The sequence below is a fragment of the Colius striatus genome, chromosome 18 (genome assembly GCF_028858725.1).
Source record: "Colius striatus isolate bColStr4 chromosome 18, bColStr4.1.hap1, whole genome shotgun sequence".
Classification (NCBI taxonomy): domain Eukaryota; kingdom Metazoa; phylum Chordata; class Aves; order Coliiformes; family Coliidae; genus Colius; species Colius striatus.
The window spans coordinates 3,417,501-3,439,934 of record NC_084776.1 but is presented as its reverse complement, the minus strand read 5'-3'; the positions used below and the strand labels follow the sequence as shown (position 1 = coordinate 3,439,934).

General features: G+C 40.4%; 1 protein-coding gene across 1 annotated transcript in view; it reads right to left on the bottom strand.

Moving 5' to 3' along the window:
- Positions 1–1,556: 1,556 nt before the first annotated feature.
- The window catches only part of PRKCA (protein kinase C alpha), a 141,982-nt gene continuing 121,104 nt past the window's right edge, over positions 1,557–22,434 (bottom strand). The window contains exons 11-17 of the mRNA XM_062010577.1: positions 21,608–21,699; positions 19,938–20,000; positions 19,353–19,491; positions 14,343–14,423; positions 12,858–12,965; positions 10,329–10,469; positions 1,557–8,108 (exon numbers count right to left, since the gene is read on the bottom strand). Coding sequence (XP_061866561.1) covers positions 7,944–8,108; positions 10,329–10,469; positions 12,858–12,965; positions 14,343–14,423; positions 19,353–19,491; positions 19,938–20,000; positions 21,608–21,699 — 789 coding nt within the window. The 3' untranslated portion in view covers positions 1,557–7,943. The remainder of the gene's footprint in view (positions 8,109–10,328; positions 10,470–12,857; positions 12,966–14,342; positions 14,424–19,352; positions 19,492–19,937; positions 20,001–21,607; positions 21,700–22,434) is intronic.

Here is a 22,434-nt window from a genome sequence, read left to right as displayed (position 1 = left end):
TTCCCGACAGAGACACTCTCATGGAGGGAATGCAGTCAGCATGGAGAGATTCAGCCTTTCCTGCAGGAGCCTTTAACTCTTAATTTTCCCAGGGACCATCAGCCTAATCTTGCCTGCTTAGAAAAAAATGCTGGGTTTGTACAAATTCCCTCTCACCCAGGAGTCCATCTCCATCCCTGGTTGGGGCCCTGCTAAAGCAGGTTCCCTTCAATCAGGGAGCACAGGAATCCATCCAGGTGGGTTTAGAAATCTCCAGAGAAGGAGATTCCTCACCCTCCCTGGGCAGCCTGTACCAGGGCTCCTTCACCTGAACAGCAAAGTAGTTTCTCCCCATGTTCAAGTGGAACTTCTTGTGTTCCAGCCTGTGTCCGTTACCCCTTGTCCTATCACTGGGCACCACAGAAAAAGACTGGCCCCATCCTCTCAACACTCACTCTTTTAAGTATTTATAGGCATTGATAAGGTCCCCCCCAGCCTTCTCTAGGCTAAACAGCCCCAGGTTTTGCAGCCTTTCCTTGTAAGAGAGATGTTTCAGTCCCCTCATCATCTTTGTAGCCCTCCACTGGACTCTCTCCAGAAGTTGTCTGCACATACACCAGCTCAGGGCAACGATTTCTCCACTAACCCCCACTTCTGCTCTGCAGAAAGCTCTCCAAGCCTGAGAAAGTCCACATCCATGGGCTTCAGGAGAAGCCTTGCAGGTTAGATGTAGGCTGAGCAGCACATAACAGCCTGGAAATGTTGACTTTATGAAACAAAAACCCCAGAATTCCAACCATTTCTTCAGGCAAACTCAGCCAGTTTTCTGCAAATTAAACTAACCCAGTTACCGAATCAGCAGCAGATTCAATGCATTGAGATCTAAGAAGAAGTTGTCAGTCAAGTTGTCACAATATTTGGACATTGCTTTCACATTTTGAAAACAAAAGAAGATCAGCCTAAATAAGGCAAGTGCCTGGACTCCAGGTGAGTGTGGCTGGGAGGCTGTGTCCTCTGCTTGAGTAGGGCCAAGAACAAGTATTTCATGGCAAGGTGGACCCCTGAGCACCACAAATCACCATCAGACAAACCCTCTTCCCAGGCACAGAGTGGAATGAACCATGTGAGCCTGACACACGCAGGGATGTGAAAAAGGGAGGTCTGAGTTTTCTGTGGGTCTAACTGCTGAGAAGGAGGGTACACCCCCTCACCAAGTCTTGCATCAAGCTTTGGATCAGACCCTCCAACCTGAGGCCTCGTGTCACTCCTGGGGCTGTTTTTCCTTGCAGCATCCACACCTAAAGTGTCTCAGACCACAGTGAGCAGGTTACCAGGGGCTTGCAGGCTCAAAAAGCTGCCTGCTCACCCCTCAGCCTGTAGAAATCCTCTTACAGACATCTCTTTCCCTCAGTTAAGCCTCTTTTTCTCTTGATTTATTCAAAGGAATTAAAAAAGGGCCCAGGTTAAAATTCCTGAGTGGAGAACCAAGGCGTGGATTTGGCTGAGCCCTGCAGCTGCTCACGCCATAAGGGTCACTTTTGAAATGGAATTTCATCAAGGCAGACCAAACTCTCAACAATAGTAATGATCAGTATTTTTATTCATACACACTTGGCTTTGAAACTACAATTGATATTTAACAAAAGCACTTCATGCAAACGAAGGTTGGCAATATTGCAAAGTAAGAAAAAGGAAGGTGCTGTAATTTATACATCACTCTTGCCCCACGACGCTTCCAAGGATTCCTTATTTATGATTATTTTCACATGAGTGGCCTCTCCAAATTTTCTGGTAGCATCTTGCAGATAAATGATAAGAAAATAAATAATGTTCTCCTCTTTATAAATGCAAAATCTGGGTGTTAAAATAATGTTAAAAAATACGAATGAGTTTGAGGGAGGGATTGCTCCTCGTTTAAAAGATTAAAGTAACATGCAAGCATTTTAAATGATTCAGGTGTGCTCTGTGTGTTGGGAAATGCCCACTTTCAAGAGGCAACGAGCTTCATTTTGTTGAAATCATTTTTTTTCCTCACATTCATTTTAATAGCATGAGAGAATAAATGAAAGGCTTTGTGGGGAATGAGCTGCAGATTCAATTTGTGCTCTCATTGCAAGAACGCTGATTTCTGCTCCAAGTCAGCAAGGCATCCATGTGCATCCTCTGCTGACCTCTGTGGGATGTAGAAGCATCCACTGGATGCCTTGGAAGGCCAGGCCAGGAGCATAGGAACCTCTGGAAGGCCAGAGCCATGGGCAGTGTTGCCTCTCAGGGTTCAAACAGAAAGAAAATGAACACAATTCAAATAGCTCTATGGGAGAAGTTTAGAATGACCAGGAACACAATTTTCCTTTTGATGAAAACATTCCTGTCACGAGCTCACGATGACAAAATTAACCTGACAGTAGCTGTAGGCTTCCCAGTGTATCCCACAGTGAGAAATGAGCTTCACTGGAAGCAGGCTGGGGCCGGTTATCAGTGCTGTTGCTAATCTTCCTGCATGTCACTGTTTAAAGTTATTAATAGGCTGATTTTTTCTGATCAACCAGAATCAATGGAAGAAAACCCATTTTCTACTAGGGCAATTTTCTTTTAAACTTGAACCATGGCGTCACACACAAGGAAAAGAAAAAGCACAAAGACATCCAACACGGGGATACATTAAAATATCAACAGAACAAACCTGTCATGGATGGACCAGCTGCATAAAGAATATCGCTTCTCCATCAATAGGAGTCAGAAGACACATGACTAGGAAACAGCTGTGCTGACTTTAGTTACCCAGAGGGAATCTCACCCTACAAGAATCAGTTCATCCAAGACTTCCATTCACATGGAATTTTCAAATTGCACGTAGAAATCTCAGTAATTGGAAGAGAGGAAAGTGCAGCTGATGTGACAGTCAGCATCACTCCCCACCACACCCTGACTCTGTAAGAATCTGTAAGAAACGCGTCAGCTCTGATTTTCCTTCTCTTGAAACGGTTCCAGTAGAATTACTAAAGCTCTATAAAAAAGTAGAAACAGCATGGCATACCCAGCGATGCCACAGCAATCCAAGAGGCTGATTTACTATTAAAAATCATAATAATACTTACACAACTCTTTTCAGGTTAAAAGTGTATTAGAAATATTTACCTAAGGAGTCCTCTCACCTCCCTGTGAGGTAAGTAAGTATTGTTATCCTCATTTTCCAGAGGAGGTAACTGAGGCAGAGAGGTTAATAACTTGCCTTCTCTCCCTCAAGATTTTCCTAGGAACAGGAGGGCTGTAGTGCATGATTATTCATTATAAGGCTACTTAATTACCAATCCTTACTGGCACAGTTACTGGTTGATAGGAAATCCTACATGTTTATGGAGTTAATTCTTAATTAATTCTTCAATTGGACCATTTCAGATCCCATCTAAGAGTGTGGAGCCGAGGAAAGTGCTTTAGCTTATCTACTTTTTCACTACTTGGCAGCTCAGTGCCCACCCACCCAACGGCACACAGAGGGAATGCATCGCCTAGAGCTGACACTCAGGCTTGCAGAGACAAAACCTATGTACAATAATTTATGCTAATGTATACAAGAACTGAAAATCACATTAAAGGTTTCCAGAAGTTCCGTGGCAGGTCCGAAAGCCCACTGTAAACGCTACACTGTAGATAACGCTTTCTATTCACACCAAAGCTTCATCATCGCACTCTTATGATTTCCAAGGATGTGTTTTGCTTAATAAGGAGGATCTCCTCCCTCTGCTAACTGCATGAGGCTCCTATGGCATTGAACTGGGATTGCATCTGGATGCATTGGCTGAGAAAACAGACTCGGAAAGTGGTTCCACTCAATGGCAGCCCTTGGACACACCATCTTTCTGGCAAGAAGACAAGTTCCACTCTCACTTGACCTTATTTATTTCACAGGAGCACAATACAATTGAATTCACCTCAAAAGACAGGACGGATTGCAAAGGGCAGCAGCATTTAGACATGATGAGTTTCTTTTAAACTAACAGCTGATTTCCAGAAGAAATTTCTGCAGTTTGTAAAAGGAGATTCAATTGTATTTCTGGAAAGAATGAAGGATCAGAAAGCTAAAGTGCATTTCCCCTCTAAATTGGATAAAAAGGGAGTATTATATGATGGGAATGTGCTCTCTCCTTCTCATGTATGTGCAATCCTTGCTAAGAGCAGTGAGACTGGCCAGTGGGCAAAGTGGCTGTCCTGGAAACCCACCACTCTGCTCATGTAACTTGAAAGTGGATGAAAACACTAGGAGCCACTTGAGTCACATTCAGTCCTTGAAAACAGCCTGGAACTTGCATGTGGCAGACCTGTGCCTTTCCAGCAGAAATGGGGCTTTTCTGGAGTCCCTCAGGACTTAAGCACATGTGGGATGGAAACACAGCTCCCAAAACTTCCACCTCAGCATTAGTCCATTATAAGTTTCAGAAATCTCTGTGATAGGTGGGTGTTTGGATTACAGCTGCTAGTGAACACAACTGAAAGAAAAACAGCTCTAATGTCTCTCCCTTTGTTGACAGATGTTCTCTAGAAAACCAAATTCTGTGAAAAATGTTATATAAATAACATCTGGATTTAAAAAGGTATGAGAATGCTTGCTGGATACTAAAGGTTTTACTTGCATTATAAGTTGCTGGATGACAAGTAAGCCACCTGGAGTTCTCATCAAAGGGCTAGTCCAAGCACGAGCCTTCACACTGAGTGCATTAGGCAGAGCAGTACAGAGTAACACAAATATTCAGTCCTTGCTTTCTCCAACCCTGACTTGTTCCTGCAGGATCCATGACTTCACAGTACCTTTTCATAAGCATTGCAGACACCTACAGAACACAACATGAGATGTCGCAAGCCCAGGGACTTGAGGTAACAACGGTAAAAGAGGGAGTTCTGCTTCTACATAAGAAAAACTGGGGAGCAAACACAAGTGCCTAAGAAATTGGTTATGGGAGACATCCAGAAAATGAACAGCTCTGTCCAGATGTTGGACCAGCTCTTTAATGTCATGTTCTGGTGTAAAGAGTACCAACCATCACAGCTGTGCCACTAACAAGTGCCCGCAATGGGGCTTCCCTGTGCAATTCCTATTTCATCAGGAAAACCAGAACTGTTTGGGAACATCCACCTTGGGGGATCTCCTGCCTCTTTCTGGCTTGGTTCAGTTCTGCCCCTGTACTGCTTTTCTTGCTGGTATTTCCCCCAGTATTTCCCTTTTCAAAAGTCTCCTTTTATTCACTTCACATTCTATAACCACACGTAATGCTGCCTCTTGACAGACTGGCTTACTTGAGAGTCCTTTACTGAAAATCTGAGACCCAGTAATCTGTTGAATCTATTATAATCTAGGGCATGATCCTCAGATTTCCCTAAGCTATGGCAGGCTAACAATATCCAGTAAAACATGGAGAGCCATAAGTGCTGCACTAGTCTATATGTTTTATGGCAAGTGCCATAAATTTCAAGGGATACAAGATACAAAGAAGAAAATGACCTCTCAGACTTGGCTGGTAACATATTTGACACAGAATGGTTTAAAAATTTCACTGCTGAAATGTTCTTTAAAATTTCAAGTTCTGTTCATTTAGGCAACAATCTGAGTTCTTGTTACTTGGCCGATGCCCCTCATTAGCTGTGGGTTTTCCTCTGCCTCAGAATGCCCAGTTTGCTCATGAAAGCCTGCTCACTCTTCCTTGGGAGATACTCCCTGCTTAGAGCTGGGGCTGCAAAAGGACCACAACCTTGCAAAAGTCAAACCCCTGGAGTGTTGCAAAGTGAGGCACCAAAAATGCAGCCTCTGAGGGCACAGAAGCATGACACAGCTGCCCTTTGTAACCAACCGTGTTTCACTCAAGAACTGTCCCACTCCACCGTGGGACACCCCTGCAGCTCAAGCTCACCTACTTGGTCACCAATCTGCAGGACTGGATCTTTCTAACAGAATCTTTGGCACAGGTTTCATGTTTTATTGTCATAAAAGATGATTAGAAAGTAGATTCCCTTCCCCCTCCCCCCCACCAAGTACATGTTCTAGTATAAATTTCAGTCTTTTATGGCAAATATCTTACTTTTTGAATATGTTTACATGCTGGAAAAAACTGTCATCAGTCTGCATGCAGCAACAGAGACATCATGCTTCTGGCATCGTCATGCACATCAGACAGACAAAAAGTGCCTATGGCTGCTAACAGGAACAAGGCAGCAGGGAAAAATAACCCAAACAGAAAATGCACCGACTACTATTTTACATGCTGTAACAAACCCAAGATATGCACAAAAAATATTTACTGATATTTGAATTAATATCATCTGGTTAAGTTGGAAGAGGAAATATCAAAATTCTTTTATCTAAGTGATAGGAGAGGAGAAGATTGCATTAATGACAGTGTTCATCATTGCAAACAAAGTCTAGTTCCTTCTCTGTAAGTAATAAGGAGATGTGAAACGAAAGCCTAATTGAACCTTGTATAAAACCTGCAGGTAGCAATTGCTGTTTAAAAGTCAATCTACTTTAAAAAAAAGCCAGATTATTACCCTAAGCCATCAACAAGATCCAAAACCTAAAGTAAAAACCAAACCAACAGCAAGAAAACATTGAGCTAAATCTAGATGATGTCATTCAGAACAAGAACTTTCACAACAAAGCACGAGTTGTTTTATAAAACCTTTATAATACTCTTTTATGCTTGATATGATTATGTCAATAATAGAGATCTGCTTATTATTAACCCTTATTATTAAGAGTTATTACTAAACATGCAAAATCCATTGCATGAAGCACTTGTAAAACGTATTAAAGTCTATTCTGTCAATAAAACAAGTTTTAGGTGCTTCCTCCTTCAGGCTTGATTACTGTACAGCCCCAAGTTTTCTCAGTTAAAATTGATGATATTAAGACTAAATCTCACTTGATTTTCACGAGTTATTCTGAAGACATCAGGAAGTCACTTGAGGCTGCATTTTTTGTTAAGTTACTACACATAATGCTGTCTGAAATGTACTGCCCTGTACTGCAGACTATAAATAAACACATGTAAATAAGACTTAAGGGATTACAGTATTGTTTTTACATTCCAGGTTAACAAATTTCATAGTAAAATATTGGTACTAGAACTGGTTTAACAGTAAACTTGAGGAGTGGTGTAAATTAAATTAACTGAACAAACAATGGCACCCTGGATCACAGAATAATCTCATGGAGATTAAAATCCACAAAAATATTATTAAAATTATTACTATTATTATTATTAAAGACAAAATTTCACCCTTGAGTTTATCACATGCTACTAAGCAAAGATCCTGGAGATCTGGCCACTGCTGAAGAGTGTTTAAGCTCAGGTGTTGCTTCCCAGGATCGGTTCACGAAGCCTCAGGGTCTAATTTGATTTAATGCCCCCTCCCACCCACTTTCAACTTGTTTCCACCAGCTTTTAACAACAACTACTTTCAAGGACTGTTTTTTGCAATGCCTCTCCTCCCTGGAGCCGTTGCCCTTTCAGTCTCTTGTGCTGCTGATCTCCCTTGAAGTCACCAGGCAGAGCAGGAGGAGCGGTCCCTCGGGGGTGAGAGCTCCTATCCCCCACCATCCATACCGAAGGATTAAACATTTTAAGTTGGGTTTATTTTTTAGACCATGTGTTAGAGAATTTCTAACCCAGCAGAGTGGAAAAGGGAGCAAAAGGACAGCAGGAAGTTACAAAAATATAGAACGTACCAAAAAATGGGTGTTTAGACAAGTCAGTGGTGACTTCTAGAAGAATAAGTGGGCACCGTACACTATTTTATCTCCCATTAAGACAACATTGCTGTTGCAAAGCCAGAATCCTGAATAAGTGGCCTCTCCCCCATCTTACACTTTCTAACCCTAAAACTTCCAGGCCCAAATGGAATCAACAAGGCAAAAGCCTAAAAATTGTAGGGTTAGGACCGTTCCTTGTGGGATTTGTTCCTGTTCTGCCATTTCATGCTACATTTTGTAAAAGGGGATGTACAAACTGGGGGTTGATGTAAGAGAACCCTTCAAAATCTGTTTGGTCTATGTTAGCAATGACCAGCTGATCCGGGGGAGTCAACACCGGCTGTCCTCGCGTGAAGAACTTGTCGAAGTTTTCAGCACCTTTGCCACACTGCAAGAAAAGAAAAGCAGACAATAAAAGGCTGAAAAAGATCAGAAACACATTGTCAGTCCCTGCTTTTTGAAGGTTTTTCATGCAAGGCTTTCCCTCAATTCTTATGAGTAGAGAGGATTTTATTTTCAGGTATTTTAACAAAGCTTCAATGGGTGAATTTTGATGAACAACAGAGGCAGAAACGTTTCCATCCATCAGCACGAGGTGACAAGGTAAATAGGCTTAAAAATGCAGAATTACCAGGATAAAAAAGGAAAGAGAAAATATTTTTATAGATCCATATTGGCAAGAGCTACTTTATCTGTCAAGGCATTTCATTCTTCTTAAAACCTTTATGATGCAAAATAAAGGTTTTGTGTTGGCTCCCTTCATGATCTGCAGAAAGCTTAAAGTAATTCATTGATATCTTTTGATTCTTCATTCTACAGCCTACAGTAAACTCAGAAACAGAAACAAACAGCAGAGCACCAGAGCTGGGGACTGCAGACAGGAGCTGGGGCAGGGAGCACATCCTGGGAACAGGTCCTTGTTACAAAATGTGGTATCATGGGTTTCCTCCTGCTTTTGTCTAAGAGAAGAGACACGTTATCTTGTGGATCCCAGCCAAGAAGAGGGGTTATATACAGCTACACACTGAACACAACTCATTCAGAATAGAAAACAAAAGAAATCAGGTTTGCAGGAAGGATAGTTCTGCGTAATGCAGGAAAGATTTGAAAGGTAAGGAAGCATGGTAAGAGGCAGGTTAAAAAGTATAAAGGTACAGAATCTGCAATCACAATAACCAAGTTATACACACAGCATGTAAATAGCAGGCTTGGGTTTTACATTATTCTCGTCTGGGAAAGTTCGGCTCCATGTGAATATGTCTTAGTGTATTTTAATAGCAGCTTGTATAAACAAAACAGGTCATGATAACCATGGAAATAGAGCACAGCTGCTCTAAACAGCAGCCAGGATCTGCCACAAAACCGGCTTTGATGGAACCAGACCACACTTGAAGCTTTTAGTACCTTCAAGGAGGGTCTAAGCACTCAGTTCCTGAGTTAATAAAACTTAGGAGATGTGAAGGTAGATTTGCTTTACGATCAGCTTTAAATTTGACTCAAGGAGCATGTAATGAAAATCTTCCATAAAATACGCTTTAAAGAGGTGCCACTCCCTTTCAGACAGCTCTGGGGAGCAGCCAAGCAGGGCTGGCAGCGCCATCCCCCTGCTTTTGTTATTTACACCCTTCCCAGCGTGCAAAATCCACACCATATGAAAAGGGTATTTCCCCTAACACAAAACATTCTTCTCAGCAGGCAACTCTCCTCTTGGTGATGTGAAAAAAGAATGTATTCTGCTACCAGGTAGTGGCCTCCCTCTGCTCATTAGTTTGTGATACCACTCTAGCACGTCTATACTGATAAACACAGTGCACAAACAATGGTCCTACACCTGCACTGCAACAGCCAGCTATGCATCACAGTTGGAAAGAAAAAGTGTTAGGGAAGAGAGATTCAATGTTAGGACATAACAATTTACATCTGCTCCTGAAAGCTTGTAATCTTGTGTGCAAATACTTCTGTTTGCCCGTCAATAAATGACAGTACACGCTGAAAGAAATTCCCTATCAACAAAGAGAGTTCTTTCAATACTATTATGCAAACAGTTCTCGTTGTAAGATAAGGAACATCTTTCACTTGTTTGGCTTTCTAAAATATTCTTCCAGATACATGTGTGTAAACCAGCAATAAACATGAAAAAAGAAGCAGGGATTGTTCTTGCAGACTTGCCAATGTGGGTTCTGTCACTCAAAGAGAAACACAACCTGTCCCCACCATGCTGTGTAGCCCACTGTGGAGGAAATTCACCCCAGTAATTCAGGTACCTTTAATCACTGACTTCAGATGCTGCTCAGAGGAGACAGCCAGGAACTGCATTTATTACACATCTCAAGTGGTTGACATGAATATGCCACTTTTCCCTTTTTTTTCTCCTGCAGTGCACGACCGTTGAAGTCAAGACTCAAACCACTTTTTCTTTGCAAGGAACAAAGCAGACTGGGTTATGCTACAGGGTGCCAAAACACGAGCAGATTTACAGATTGGTCTACCATAATCAAATTGCCTTATTTTAGAAGTGTCCCAGATTCACAGTACCATCAAGCTCACCCCACAGGAAAGCATGACGGCAGACACTCTTAGCGAAGGAATGACTTGGCATCTCACTTACCACTTTGGGTTTGAAAGGTGGCTGAATCTCTCTGTTTTCCAGTTTCTCCCAGTCAATTCTCCTGAAGAAAGCATGTTCCCTGATGTCTCTTTCACCTTCAAAGCCACAGCCGAGGCGTTTTGCAGGATGTTTAGTCATGAGCTATTAGGAAGAAAACACCAAATGATTAAATGCAACACTGGAATGAAAGTGACCAGACTTGCCCTAGATTGCAATGCCCTTGCTCCTCCCCTGAAGGTGCAAGTTGCTATTAAAATTGGTTTGAAGAGCTAAAACTCATTTCTTGAAGATTAGTCTTCTTGTTTGATCACTGGAGACAGCACATCAGCAGCAGAATTAAGGTTACACTCGAGAGCTTTCTGCCACTTGGCAGAGGTTGTGGCTGGTGGTGGAGGTGGGTAGGTGGTCCTGGGGCACACTGCCATCCTATTAGTTCACAACTCACTCCTGAATTTCATCTTTGGATTTTCAGTTCAGTCTTATAAATCTTCAGAACAGCTTCTGCTCTACCTCTCAATAATCAATTGAACTTGATAAATTCCAATACACTAAAGCTGTACAAATTCCCCCCTACCCCATTTCATTTTCCTGTGCTTGTTCAAGACATCTCATTACAGAGCCTACAATTTCTTGGCACCCAGCGGACAATATTTAATCTGTGTTTGCTCCTTTGCATCCTTAATCACGCCTTGGTCAATACTATATCCAGCTGCAGAGATTAAACAGACTTGGGAAAACATCCCCAAACCCACCAGTATTGCATGCTTAGAGACAGCTTAATTAATAAGCTCGTCAAAATCTTTTAAACTGACGTGTACATTTGGAATTGAGCAACACAGCCTTCAACTCTCAGTTCCAGTAGTGCAGGGACTTCTTAAAGCTCTTTTACAAATTATATATGATTGATATACTTCTGGGAGGGATACCTCAACACATCTTTTTAAAACCTCAGCTGTACCACTTTAGTCTCCCTCCAAATGTTGAGTTGATTGGATTCCAATTTTGAACCAAAGCAACTCTGAGCAGATTTTGGGAAGACAGCTGTGCACTGGGCTGGGAGTCTCATCCTTCTTCAAGCCTAATAGCAGCTTTTCCATTTTTGTTACCTTTTCTCAACCCCTTGCCTTGTGAATAATGATTCTGAAGTTACTGCATTTACCAAACCCAGCAAGCTCTGAATCAGTGGAACAGATGTCAAGCAGACAATCCAATTTCAAGAGCACGGGGGGCACGTTCATCCTGCTCAATGATGAACAGTTCTGGGACTGCCAAGCTATGGGTGACTAAATGGTTCAGAAGCTTTCTCATGTTGACTTCTTAGCCCAGGTATAGTGCTCACAGAAATCTGGGATTAATTTGTTAGTTTAATACAGATGATGAACACGTTAGTATCACAGAGACTTGACCTTAGTGATGCAACACAATTTTAGCTTTCTGACCCCCCTTTGCATAAGCACCTTGCAGAACAGCAGCAGGCAGGAGAGCTGAGAACAGGGTCACTAAATCAAGTTCGAATTGTGGTGTTTGAATATCTGATTTTCACAATGAAGCATCCATCTGTATGTACTTAATCAAAACAAACCATGTTTAGTTTTTTGCTGGACAGCACATCTACACCAGGATAGGCTCCAAAATTAAAGTGGTCTTTCCTTTCACCTCATTCTTCTAAGCAGCTTTTCTTTTCCTTGATGATTTTCCCTTAAGGGATTAAAACCCAGCTCATGTACAATACTTCATAAACGGTTGCAAAGGAAAGGAAGAAAGTAAATATCAAATTAACTGACCCTAAGTGGAGTGATATCAGTGTAAGGAAGACACCAAATAATGCTTTATAGATGGTAGTTTGGAAAAGCCACAGGCTGACAGTACTCTAGGGTATCACACAGAGTCAAAGGAAAGCCAAATGAATTCTTTTTTCCTGGGCTCATCCCCTGAAGCTGAATCTATTCTTTTCCTCCTCCAAAAAAAGAGAGAAATTAACTTAGAATCTAAGATAAATTCTAGGCCACACAGGTTACCATCAGGTCAGGATTTCCCCACAGTTTCCTTGCATTTACACTGAAGATTTTCACATAAGCTTATCTTTACTTCAGTTTAAAAATTATTCTTCTTAACTCTTTTGCTCTGCTGCTGTCATTAGGCATACTGGGCTGAGGACTTGCTGGACTATCTGCTTTCCATCCAAGCTGAGAAATCTCCCCCTGCAAAATTGGGGTTGTGCTGCCAAGGATTGAGAGACAAAAGGGGTTGAGATGTTTCACACCATTGTCCTGTTTATAAATCCTGCTTTGGATTTGGCAGCTACTGATTCTGATAGTTTTTCTTGCCTTAAAACAAGCAGCCCCAGCTAGAAGAGCTGAATACTTACCAATGACACCAATGATGAGCCCTTCCTGACAATACAGCTTTGCACTGCCTGACAGAAGTTGCACTTAAAAATACTACAGTGCTGTATCAAAGCCAGACAAATTGAGTCATTCACAAGGATTGCCAAAAAGGAACTTAATGATAAAAAAGCATCTATCTCACCCCCTTGCAGATGGAGACAGCTTCTTTGGACAGTGATTTTGGATAGGAAACATTATGCTCCATTATGGACTGGAAAAGTTCATCTTCATCTTCTCCATCAAATGGAGGCTGTTGAGAAATCACAGGTAAGTTACTTATTGTTTTATATGAAATGGCATGACAGCACTATGGTCACACTGGGTTAGGGCAAAGATGCATCCAGCCCAGCAACTTCACTCCAGTCATTCAGAGATGCCCAAAGACATCAGTATACAGGAGTGGTCCGGGCCTAGGAATACACACCAAACTCTCAGCCATATTCAGCTTGGATATCTTGGGACTCAAATGTTTAGTGTTCACCAGTCTCAGGTAGAAATTGAGGACAAAAGTTCATTTCTGCCCCCAGCATGGCAGCCAGGTTAATGAAATGTGTGCAGGATTATCTTTGTGACCAACTTTCACCAGTTTTTAAAGCTACTGTGTACCAGCTACCCAAAATACTTTAAAGCAGGAAGTCTGGAGATTGTAACTTTCAACTACCTCGTGCTAAGGTGTATTCATTCCTCATTCATTCCAGTTAAACTCCAGTTTGTTTGGGAAGACATGGCTGTAGACTTTATTTCTGTGAAGGGGAGACTACCAACAGAAAGGGCTGCACTTTATTTTTAACTACAGGTGCTGAGGGAAGTGCCTGTGGGTGAGTCCCCTGGATGTGGGAGCTGTGAAACGCTCAGCTAATGAGAAATCCCATTTTCTCAACAGCATTCAGATGCTTAATGTTTGCAATGCAGACTATAAATGTTAACAATTGCAATTGCTATTCTTTAAAAGGTTTTAAAAGGTCAACAGGAATTTAGTGGAGAAACTATTAAAGGCATTTGTTAAAAATGTATGTTTTAAGCCTAGGAAATGCATATCTTTAGTTGACATTATTGAAAGCCAATTGCAACTCTAGACTAACAGAATTCCTTAAAGTCGGTAGTTACCTGCCATTTACTGCAGTGTAGTGTTGCCTTTCTGCTTGAGTGATTCAGAGAGCAGTGTGTCATTAACTGTGCAGAATAAGGGGTCTGTAATTTAGCATATTTCAAGTGGCAAGACCCATATTTTACCCCCAGGATGTACAGCACAAAACCCGTATTCTTGTGACTGAACTGCAATGCAGAGCATATACACAGTCTTATTATGCTTCCCTGTGGCTTCAAACTACTAAATGATATTTCTTCCATTTGACAGGCATTTTTCCTGCTCGAGTGTCTCCCATTCAATTTTGAAGATGGCTATTTATAACATTATTATGGTACAAAGAAGCCGTATTCAAAGGCAGCATTTGATTATGTGGGTGCAATATAAAGAGCTTAAAGCCTAAACACATTCTCAGTGGAGTCAGTCAAGAGTATAAGGAGATAATATGAGTATGAAAGGCCCCAGTCTTGTCCTCTAATGGTCTAGCCCTTTAGGGAGAGGCAGGAGAAGGTCACAGTGAGCACAGAAGGGAACTCTTACCTGGCCAGCTAACATCTCATAGAGCAGCACTCCATATGCCCACCAATCCACAGACTTCCCATAGGGCTGGTAAGCAATAATCTGTATAATCACAAAAAAGCCACAGGAAAGAAACCTCTGTGTTAACAAACACCCAGTCTTGTGACATATTAGATAAACAGTGACATGCAGAATTGAACTTGTTGAAAAAGCCCAGCCAGCCAGTTCTGTAGTCCTCACTCAGCTACTCACTTGTTGCAGGGGGAGCTGGACTGTTAATCTAAAGCTACCAGCATCTGTAGGTACTCTGCTATCTTGGGAAATGGGGCTGTGGAGATGCATTTGGGGGCAAAGAGGAAATACAGCAACACAACGTAGGAGATAAGAGAAAAATCTTCTTCAGTCATTTGTGTCACAGCTTAAAATCATGAGTTTCACTTAATTTAGAGATTACCAGTAACTAAGACTTTCTCCTCTTTTCAATATTTATATTTCTATTCCCCTGTAAAAGGAATAAAAAATGAATAAAAGAGCAAAACCCTGAGAAGCTCACTTAGAACTTCCAAGTTACATGATTATGATACCCTTAGCATGAAGCTATATACCAGCCACATCAAAAAGAAAGGAGTTTCTGCTGTTCAGCCTAATGGAAATGTCAAGTATTTTGCATCCTCTGGGTTCACATCTGACTCACACAGAAGTTCAAATTGAGTTCTGACACAAGGGAAAGCTGCAAATGCCAACAGCACACAGGTCCCCTCCTGCATCATTTTTTTAATCGAGGCTTCTTCAGACATCAGTGTTAATTTAAGAGATGTATTTGGGAATGGTATAGAAGAGTTTTGAGGTGCTGATGTTCTTCCAGATCTCTTTCTAAATAACTCTGAAGGGATGCAGGGCCTCTCAGACATTGTCCATCCACGTCAGAGAAGGCAGTATCAGAACCTCCAAACACACCACTCCACAGGAGTAGGCAGAAAACTCCAGCTGGGCTTGTATTTATTTCCCTGTTTGCATGCATTTTTAATCCTTGTGAAACAAATTGCTAAGAAAAGTACACATCATATATCCCAGATTTTTTAGCTGTCTGAAAGAGAAGTTGAACTGGCAAGTTCTGTAGTTTCTCAGAAAAATAGTGAGTCACCAGTTCAATAAAACTGTACTGCCTGGCTAATAAATAAAATTACAGTCTCTGTGTGAATATATGTTCTTCCCTGGGATAACAGCAGCACATGAATTAAAACTTACTGCCATGTTTCTAAGCAAAGGATTTCAAAATCAATTGCACTTTGAAACATATTACACAACCAGAGGGAATAACAGGATTGTCATCTAGAAGGTCCTACGTAAAGGCAATTTTTATTGTTGCCTTTTAGCAGTAATATTGGCTTTAAAATATATATATTCAGGACATTCATTTCATGTTAGAGTGGTTGACATGGTTCCTCTCCCTTTAATTTCTATCACCAGTAAGTTCCCAGAAGCCTGTAAGAATCAGTGTTGCTTCTTGAAAGACCAAATACTTCCAAAATTTCATCCGGAAAAAATACTGGCTTTAACATAGGGAATGAGAAAACATTTCATCCTCAACCCTCCCCTGACAATCCCCCCTTCCCTTAGGAAAAAGGAGCATTTTATCAGGAAAAAAAAAGGATCTATTTCAGAAGGTCATTAATTTCTAAGGACAGAACATTTTGTACAAGAAGTGCACTTGTAAGTTCTTTTGGTAGGAACACTTTGTTTCAATTAGCAAATGAGAAAAAATGCATTCATAAAAGTGAGAAAGAAAATGCTGCTACACCACCATGGATCTCAACCTGGCAGTCAGGTCTGTCCAGGAGGCTACAGTCTGCTTCTCTTTCTGTTGTTAAAGAGTTTGATGAGACAGAAATCTCTTAAATCTGACCATGCAATGCCATAAGATGTAAGATGAAAGAAAGCACCGACTCAATGCTGCTCTGTTTATCTGTCAAATGATGAGTCAAGACTGGGTTGTTCCCTCCTCCAGCTTTGACCTCTGATTTCCACTGACCAGGGAGGTGTGGGAAGTTGATAGGATCCTTCCCTTCCCTCCATTCTCCATCATTAATTTGAGTTTTGCATTTTTAATCTCCTTTTGCATTTCAAATGTCGCATTTTGAGAGCTCTGCAGCTCCAGGTTCTGTGAGTTTCAGAACTTAGGAAGAGCTGAAGAGGAATTTCTGTCATCAAGCAAAATTGGCAGGGAAATGTTGATTCCTTTTTTCTCTTTTTTTGCCTCCAAGGAAGGCACAGTTAAGAGCAGTGCACAGAGATGAATACCACCAATTTGTAGGAATGTTTAGATCATTGCAGCTTGCAGCTGGTAGCCAGTTGGGATGAAAAGATTATAACCCAGAGGCAAGAGAAAGTCTTTCATGAACATATCTCGTGTCTATTGGAAAAGTTAAAACTCAGTTATTAAAAGAAATAAATACTACTAGCACAAGAAACAGTCAAATGTGCAATTTCCCAACTTTTATAGCACTTACTGGCCTCCCATAATCCCAGCAAATGCAAGGTTAGAACTTGAGGTTTTGAGGCTATTGGATGGAGGAGAATGGAAATGGAATATCCAATTTAAATTCTTTTGAAATTCAAAATGTAGCTGCTGCAGGGATGCTGATGGTGGGGTTCAGTACTGCACCACAGACTGTGCTGGCAGAATCCCTTCCTGCTAATCCTCTTGACATCCACCTCATTCTCTGTCACTTGACTCATCAAGGAAATAAAAAGTATGAATTGATTTCATGGCTATTTGACCACCCTGACCATAATCATTTGAGTTCAGCACATCACCAAATATTCTTTACTACATAACCCCTTTATTGCCTGACAGAAATGGTCCAATGTGGCATTCTACCAGTTTAACCTCTACACGTTTCTGGAACTGCATAGGATAAGGAAATGAATGTTAATTCCAGCATGTTATACAGGGAAGTAACAACAAGTGCTAACTTTCCCAAGCATTAGAAAAGGAAAGCATTATTTTACAGTGCACTTTGCTGAATACAGTACCATACCATCCTGCATTTCTGTCCTGAGACTGTAGGTGTGAAAGCCATAGAGGAGTCCTCTTATGGTCCTTCCAGATGTGGTATCTGTGAACTACCTGTGGCTAGTTCACGTAGAGAGAGCATGAGTTCCTTCAGGCCCCTCTATAATCACAACATTATTTCCCAAACACTGATGAAAAGAGTCTAGTGAAAGACTATTTCACTATTTTGTCTAGTGAAACACACTCACAAGACTACTTGAGATATCTAGAATAGTGCTGTGCAAATGCATCCTCACGATAATCTATTATACATTACAGTGGAAACATGCAGAAACACTCCTGCAAGCAAAACATGAACCTTACTTTGAAGTTTACTGCACACCTAGTTAGTAATTGTCTGTCACACAATAATGTCTTCAGAAATGAAAGAAAACCACCCAAGTAAAATGAAATGAAATAGTCTGTCTGTCAGACAACAGACTAAATTGCTTCCAGTTACTGAATGTTTTGGTAAAAGGTTTATTTCCTTATATGAAATTTCCAAATAAAGTAAAATAAATCATCCCAACACTGACCCATATGAAGCATTTTGGCAATGACAACTCCTTCTTTGGTTTTAACTGGCACAAGACCATTGCCACAGAAGGGACACTTTTTAATTTGTAATATTGGCTGAATTTCTGTTTTGACAGGAGAAAATGAACTACTGCTCTGGTTGTTGTGATATCCTGCTGCAAGCAACTGCAGCTTGTGAGAAAACGACGTTTTATGATACACATTTCACTCTGAAAAGCATGAACTAGCAACTGGAAAAAAAACCCACTTTTTCATTCCAATTTCACAGAGATGACAAAATCCACCTTAGACACCAATTAACTTGTCCATGTATCAATCTCCTGTACTCTAACAAACATTCAATTATGGTCAGAAATGTTCCAGCCAGAGCTGCCTCTTGCCCAGGATCAGGATATCTTGGATCAGGATACAGCCTCTTGCATTGCCTTTGCAGCCAAACAAATCAAGCCTCATGAAAGCTCAGTATGCACAAATCCCAGATTTTAATATGCATATATTTGAATAATTTCCAAATCACCACATGTGCTTGTTTTTAATGTTTTATACCTAAACTATTGAAATACAAATCAGATCTGGCCTCAAAATCTTAACTCTCAGCTCTTGTTTATCCCAGTGCTTTCAAGTAGAACTTCTCATGATTCAACTTTCATTTTAGACCCACTGCAGTTAGGTTTGTGTTTGAAGGTGATTTTCAATGGCTTGGATGCACCACAGCTATCACCAAGTCACAGAAAAAGGCAAATTACGGGTTTATTATGTCAACTCCTTTCAAGCTCTGATCTTACAGCTTTGTTCAGGCTTTCAATGACTGGAGCTTTCCTGAGATCAAGAGCAGTAACTTATGATACCTGTGTACCATTTGTAAGACATAGCCTGGAAAATACTACAGTCATTTTCCAGAGAGGTCAGTGAAAAGCTTCAAGGTGTCATGAATCCCTTTCCAAAAGTCAATGAATGGGTTGTGACTTCCAAATGCCAACCAATCCTTTAAAGACGCATTTGTTGGTCACTTGTGTGAACTTGTGGAGAAATACATGACAGAAGCTATGTTTGCTCCCAGTGAAATGTTTCCTGACCTCACCAACAACCCCCATGAAGTCTCTGTGACTTCACAAATTGCACAAAGTTTAGTATAGTAACATTGCCAGGCTGCAAGTTTAAAATCACAGGGTGGTCTGATGTTAGTACAAAGCAAAACCTGAAGGACTGATCTGAAAAAAGGTCAGTTTTCAATCAAGCAGATAGTTTTAAGAACAGTGAAGGCTTATTGATGATACTCTGTTAATTCACAAAGGTTTTCAGTATACCTGCAGCAGTGTCAATGGTGCCATGCACAGAGTATCCAGAGTTCCAGCTATCAACACTTGGTGGTGTGACATGTGTGTAGTGACAATTCTCATTTCAGAGGCTAAAAGGTTCTTGAAATGGTAAATATTTACCTCTGGTGCAATGTAGTCTGGAGTGCCACAGAAGGTCCTGGTTGTTACTCCATTTAACATATGTTCTTTGCACATTCCAAAGTCAGCAATTTTAATGTGTCCTTCTGAATCCAGCATCACGTTATCTAGTTTCAGATCTCTATGAAGAATCACAGTAATTTAATGTTAATGTTTAGGATCAACCAGGGCCAAAGTATCTGAGTCTGGGTGAGGAATATGTGTAGCTATTTGGAGGGTGGAGGGGACAGGGCTGCACATGCAGTGTGGATGGAGCAGGGCACCTCACTACAGATGCCTACAGAATGACTACAAGCCCTGAAATGGGCCAATTAATGAAGACAGAGCTGTATAAGACTTCTAAACATGTCAAACTATTAAAAATCACAGAAATGCACAAGATAACGTTTCACATTTTCAAGTGTTTTCAGTTGAGTTGGGCAGAGCCCAGATGTCAGAAAAACTCAGGTCAAGCAGCAGCTTTGGATTTCAGAGAATGTTTTAAAAATGCACTGCAATGTTACAGAAACTGATCCTCTTGGGATTCTAAAAATAGTTCAGAAATTGCTGAGCTCAGATTATACTCACCTATAAACAATTCCTCTGTTATGCAGAAAGAATAACCCAACTGAGATCTCAGCTGCATAGAACCTGTATGAAGACAAAAAGCAACAGATTTCTTATTGCCTCATGATTTCCTTCTGACAAAATATTTTCTCAATGCATCATAGCAAAGAATGATAGCAAAATAGCACATAAAGTACATGGTATATACTGTGCATATATATATTAATGCATAAAAATACATGTTACAGGCAGATGACTTAACACCTTACTTCAACTTGACTTTAACAAACACATGTTGATTATTTGATGATAAAATAATGCAGAATTAAAACAATTAAAATCTCTCCTTAAACCACAGAACAAATGGTGCATCTAGAGCACAGCATTTTACTGTGCTGAGCTCACTCTGCCTGCAAAGGTCATTATCTCTCATCACATATCAATGCTGAAGTCAAGATGCAGTTCAATTTACATTGCAACTCATATGGCATGCAATAATTTGCAGAAATAGAATTGCTTTATACAGGCTGTTAATGGGTTAATTACATCAAAATGATTACCATATAAAATACAATTGCTGAATGTGGTTTAAAAGATATATCTATGGATGTTTGAAGGCAGTTGCTGTGAAACTGCAAAGAATATGCAAGAGGAGTATTTAAAGATGAGATTAATTTTTAGGCTGGCATAAGGGAAAGGAAAGCTCATCTTAGAAACACTTGATCAGAGGTGTTTGCGTATGTGTGTGCTGGAAGATGCTCTTCAGGCAGAAGCTGTCATAAAGCACCACGGTTTGCAAAGGGTGTTGGCAAATTACATTAGCTGGGAGTCAGGGATGATCTGACACCAGCCAGATTTTGTTCAGGGAGTTGCTGAAATTTTGTTCTCTCTCTCAAACACTTATATTTAGAAGGCCTCTCATTTTAACAAAACCCTGATGACTTAAATTGAATCGAGAAATTAATGTAGCAGAATCCTTAAAACAGTTGGTCACGCTCGAGTCTCAAGTTTCATTGGTAAATGATTCATGAAACACTAATAAATGATGATGAGATGTTTTAAGCATGACAAAAATGGTACTGATGGATCTAGTCACATCTGAATATGCTACAGATCATTATCAGTTGGTCACTGATATGCCAGATGTACAATTATCTAAAAGAGATCATGTATATAAACAACTTTTGATAATTCATTAACTCCTCACAAATAAAACTCGTATAAAAAGTAGGATCACAGTTGTTCTTGCAAGCTATAGACTGAATTTATGTTGTATAAAGTATAACTTATACTTCAATGCTGAGTCTATTTGTCTTGCCTTTCCCTATAAGAATAATTCAGACTGAAATGTTCTGCTCACTCCTTTTATAGATTCGCTTCTTAAAACAACACCAGAATACCAAGTAACATCTTTAATTTCCTGTTGCCTGGTTTAAATTCTTGTCACTTTTGAAGCAGGCATTGCACGCCTTTGTTCATGCTGTATTTTTGAATAAAAAGGCTACCTTTGCTCTATGTGTGAAAACACCATTTTTTTAACATATATTCCAGCACTTGGGCCTTAAAACACACAGTCAAAAAAGGTCAGCCTAAGCTTCATACTCAACCTGGGAAGAATAAGAAACCTAATCCTCTTACAGTGTAAAATTAAGATGATGACATGATTCAAATATATAAACATGAACACTCACACTGCTTGAGGCTCCTTAAATTTTCCTACTTGCTGAATGTGATACATGAGATCACCACCATTCACATACTCCATAACAAAATACAGACGGTCCTAGGATAAAGTATTAAAGACGCACAGAAATACATTAGAGAAAACATCAGATATGCATTGATCAGCAAAAAAAAAAGTCACTAATATGTTATTATAAAGCTTTTAAGGCTATTAGGACTGGTTGTACATTCTGGCAAAATTGATAGACCAGCAAATGGAAGTGGAATGTTAAAACCTGTAAGAGTAAATGAGTGATGAGACCTGTCTGGATTTGCCAGTTTTAGTGACCTATTTTTATACATTATTTGTCTATAAGGGTTCCCATAATGATTCACATATAGCTCTGTCTGAAAAATCTCTCTAAAAATAAATGTTAAAAAAAGATGGTTGAAAATTCTTGCTTTGAGGCCATTTCTGATCCTTCTTAAGTTTTCCTTTGGAAGACTGGAGGTATTAAAAAAGCTCTTTTTGATTATTAAAAAAAGCCAAGAAGTTGTGGGGTTTACACAAGTATCTGGAACGTTCACAAGTGAAATCCAATTAATTTCTCATAGGCATGTATTTCAGCTAGTGAAAGATGGCAAAATATTGGAGGAAGATTTTTCTGGCACAGTGAGGGCTTTTAAAGGCCATATGCAGGTGTCTCAAATCAAACATGACCATAACTATTTTATTGTTGAGGTGAGGGAGCCCTGGCACAGGCTGCCCAGAGGGGTTGTGGAGGCTCCTTCCTTGGAGGTCTTCAAGATCCACCTGGACACGTTCCTATGTGACCTGATCTAGGTGACTCTGCTT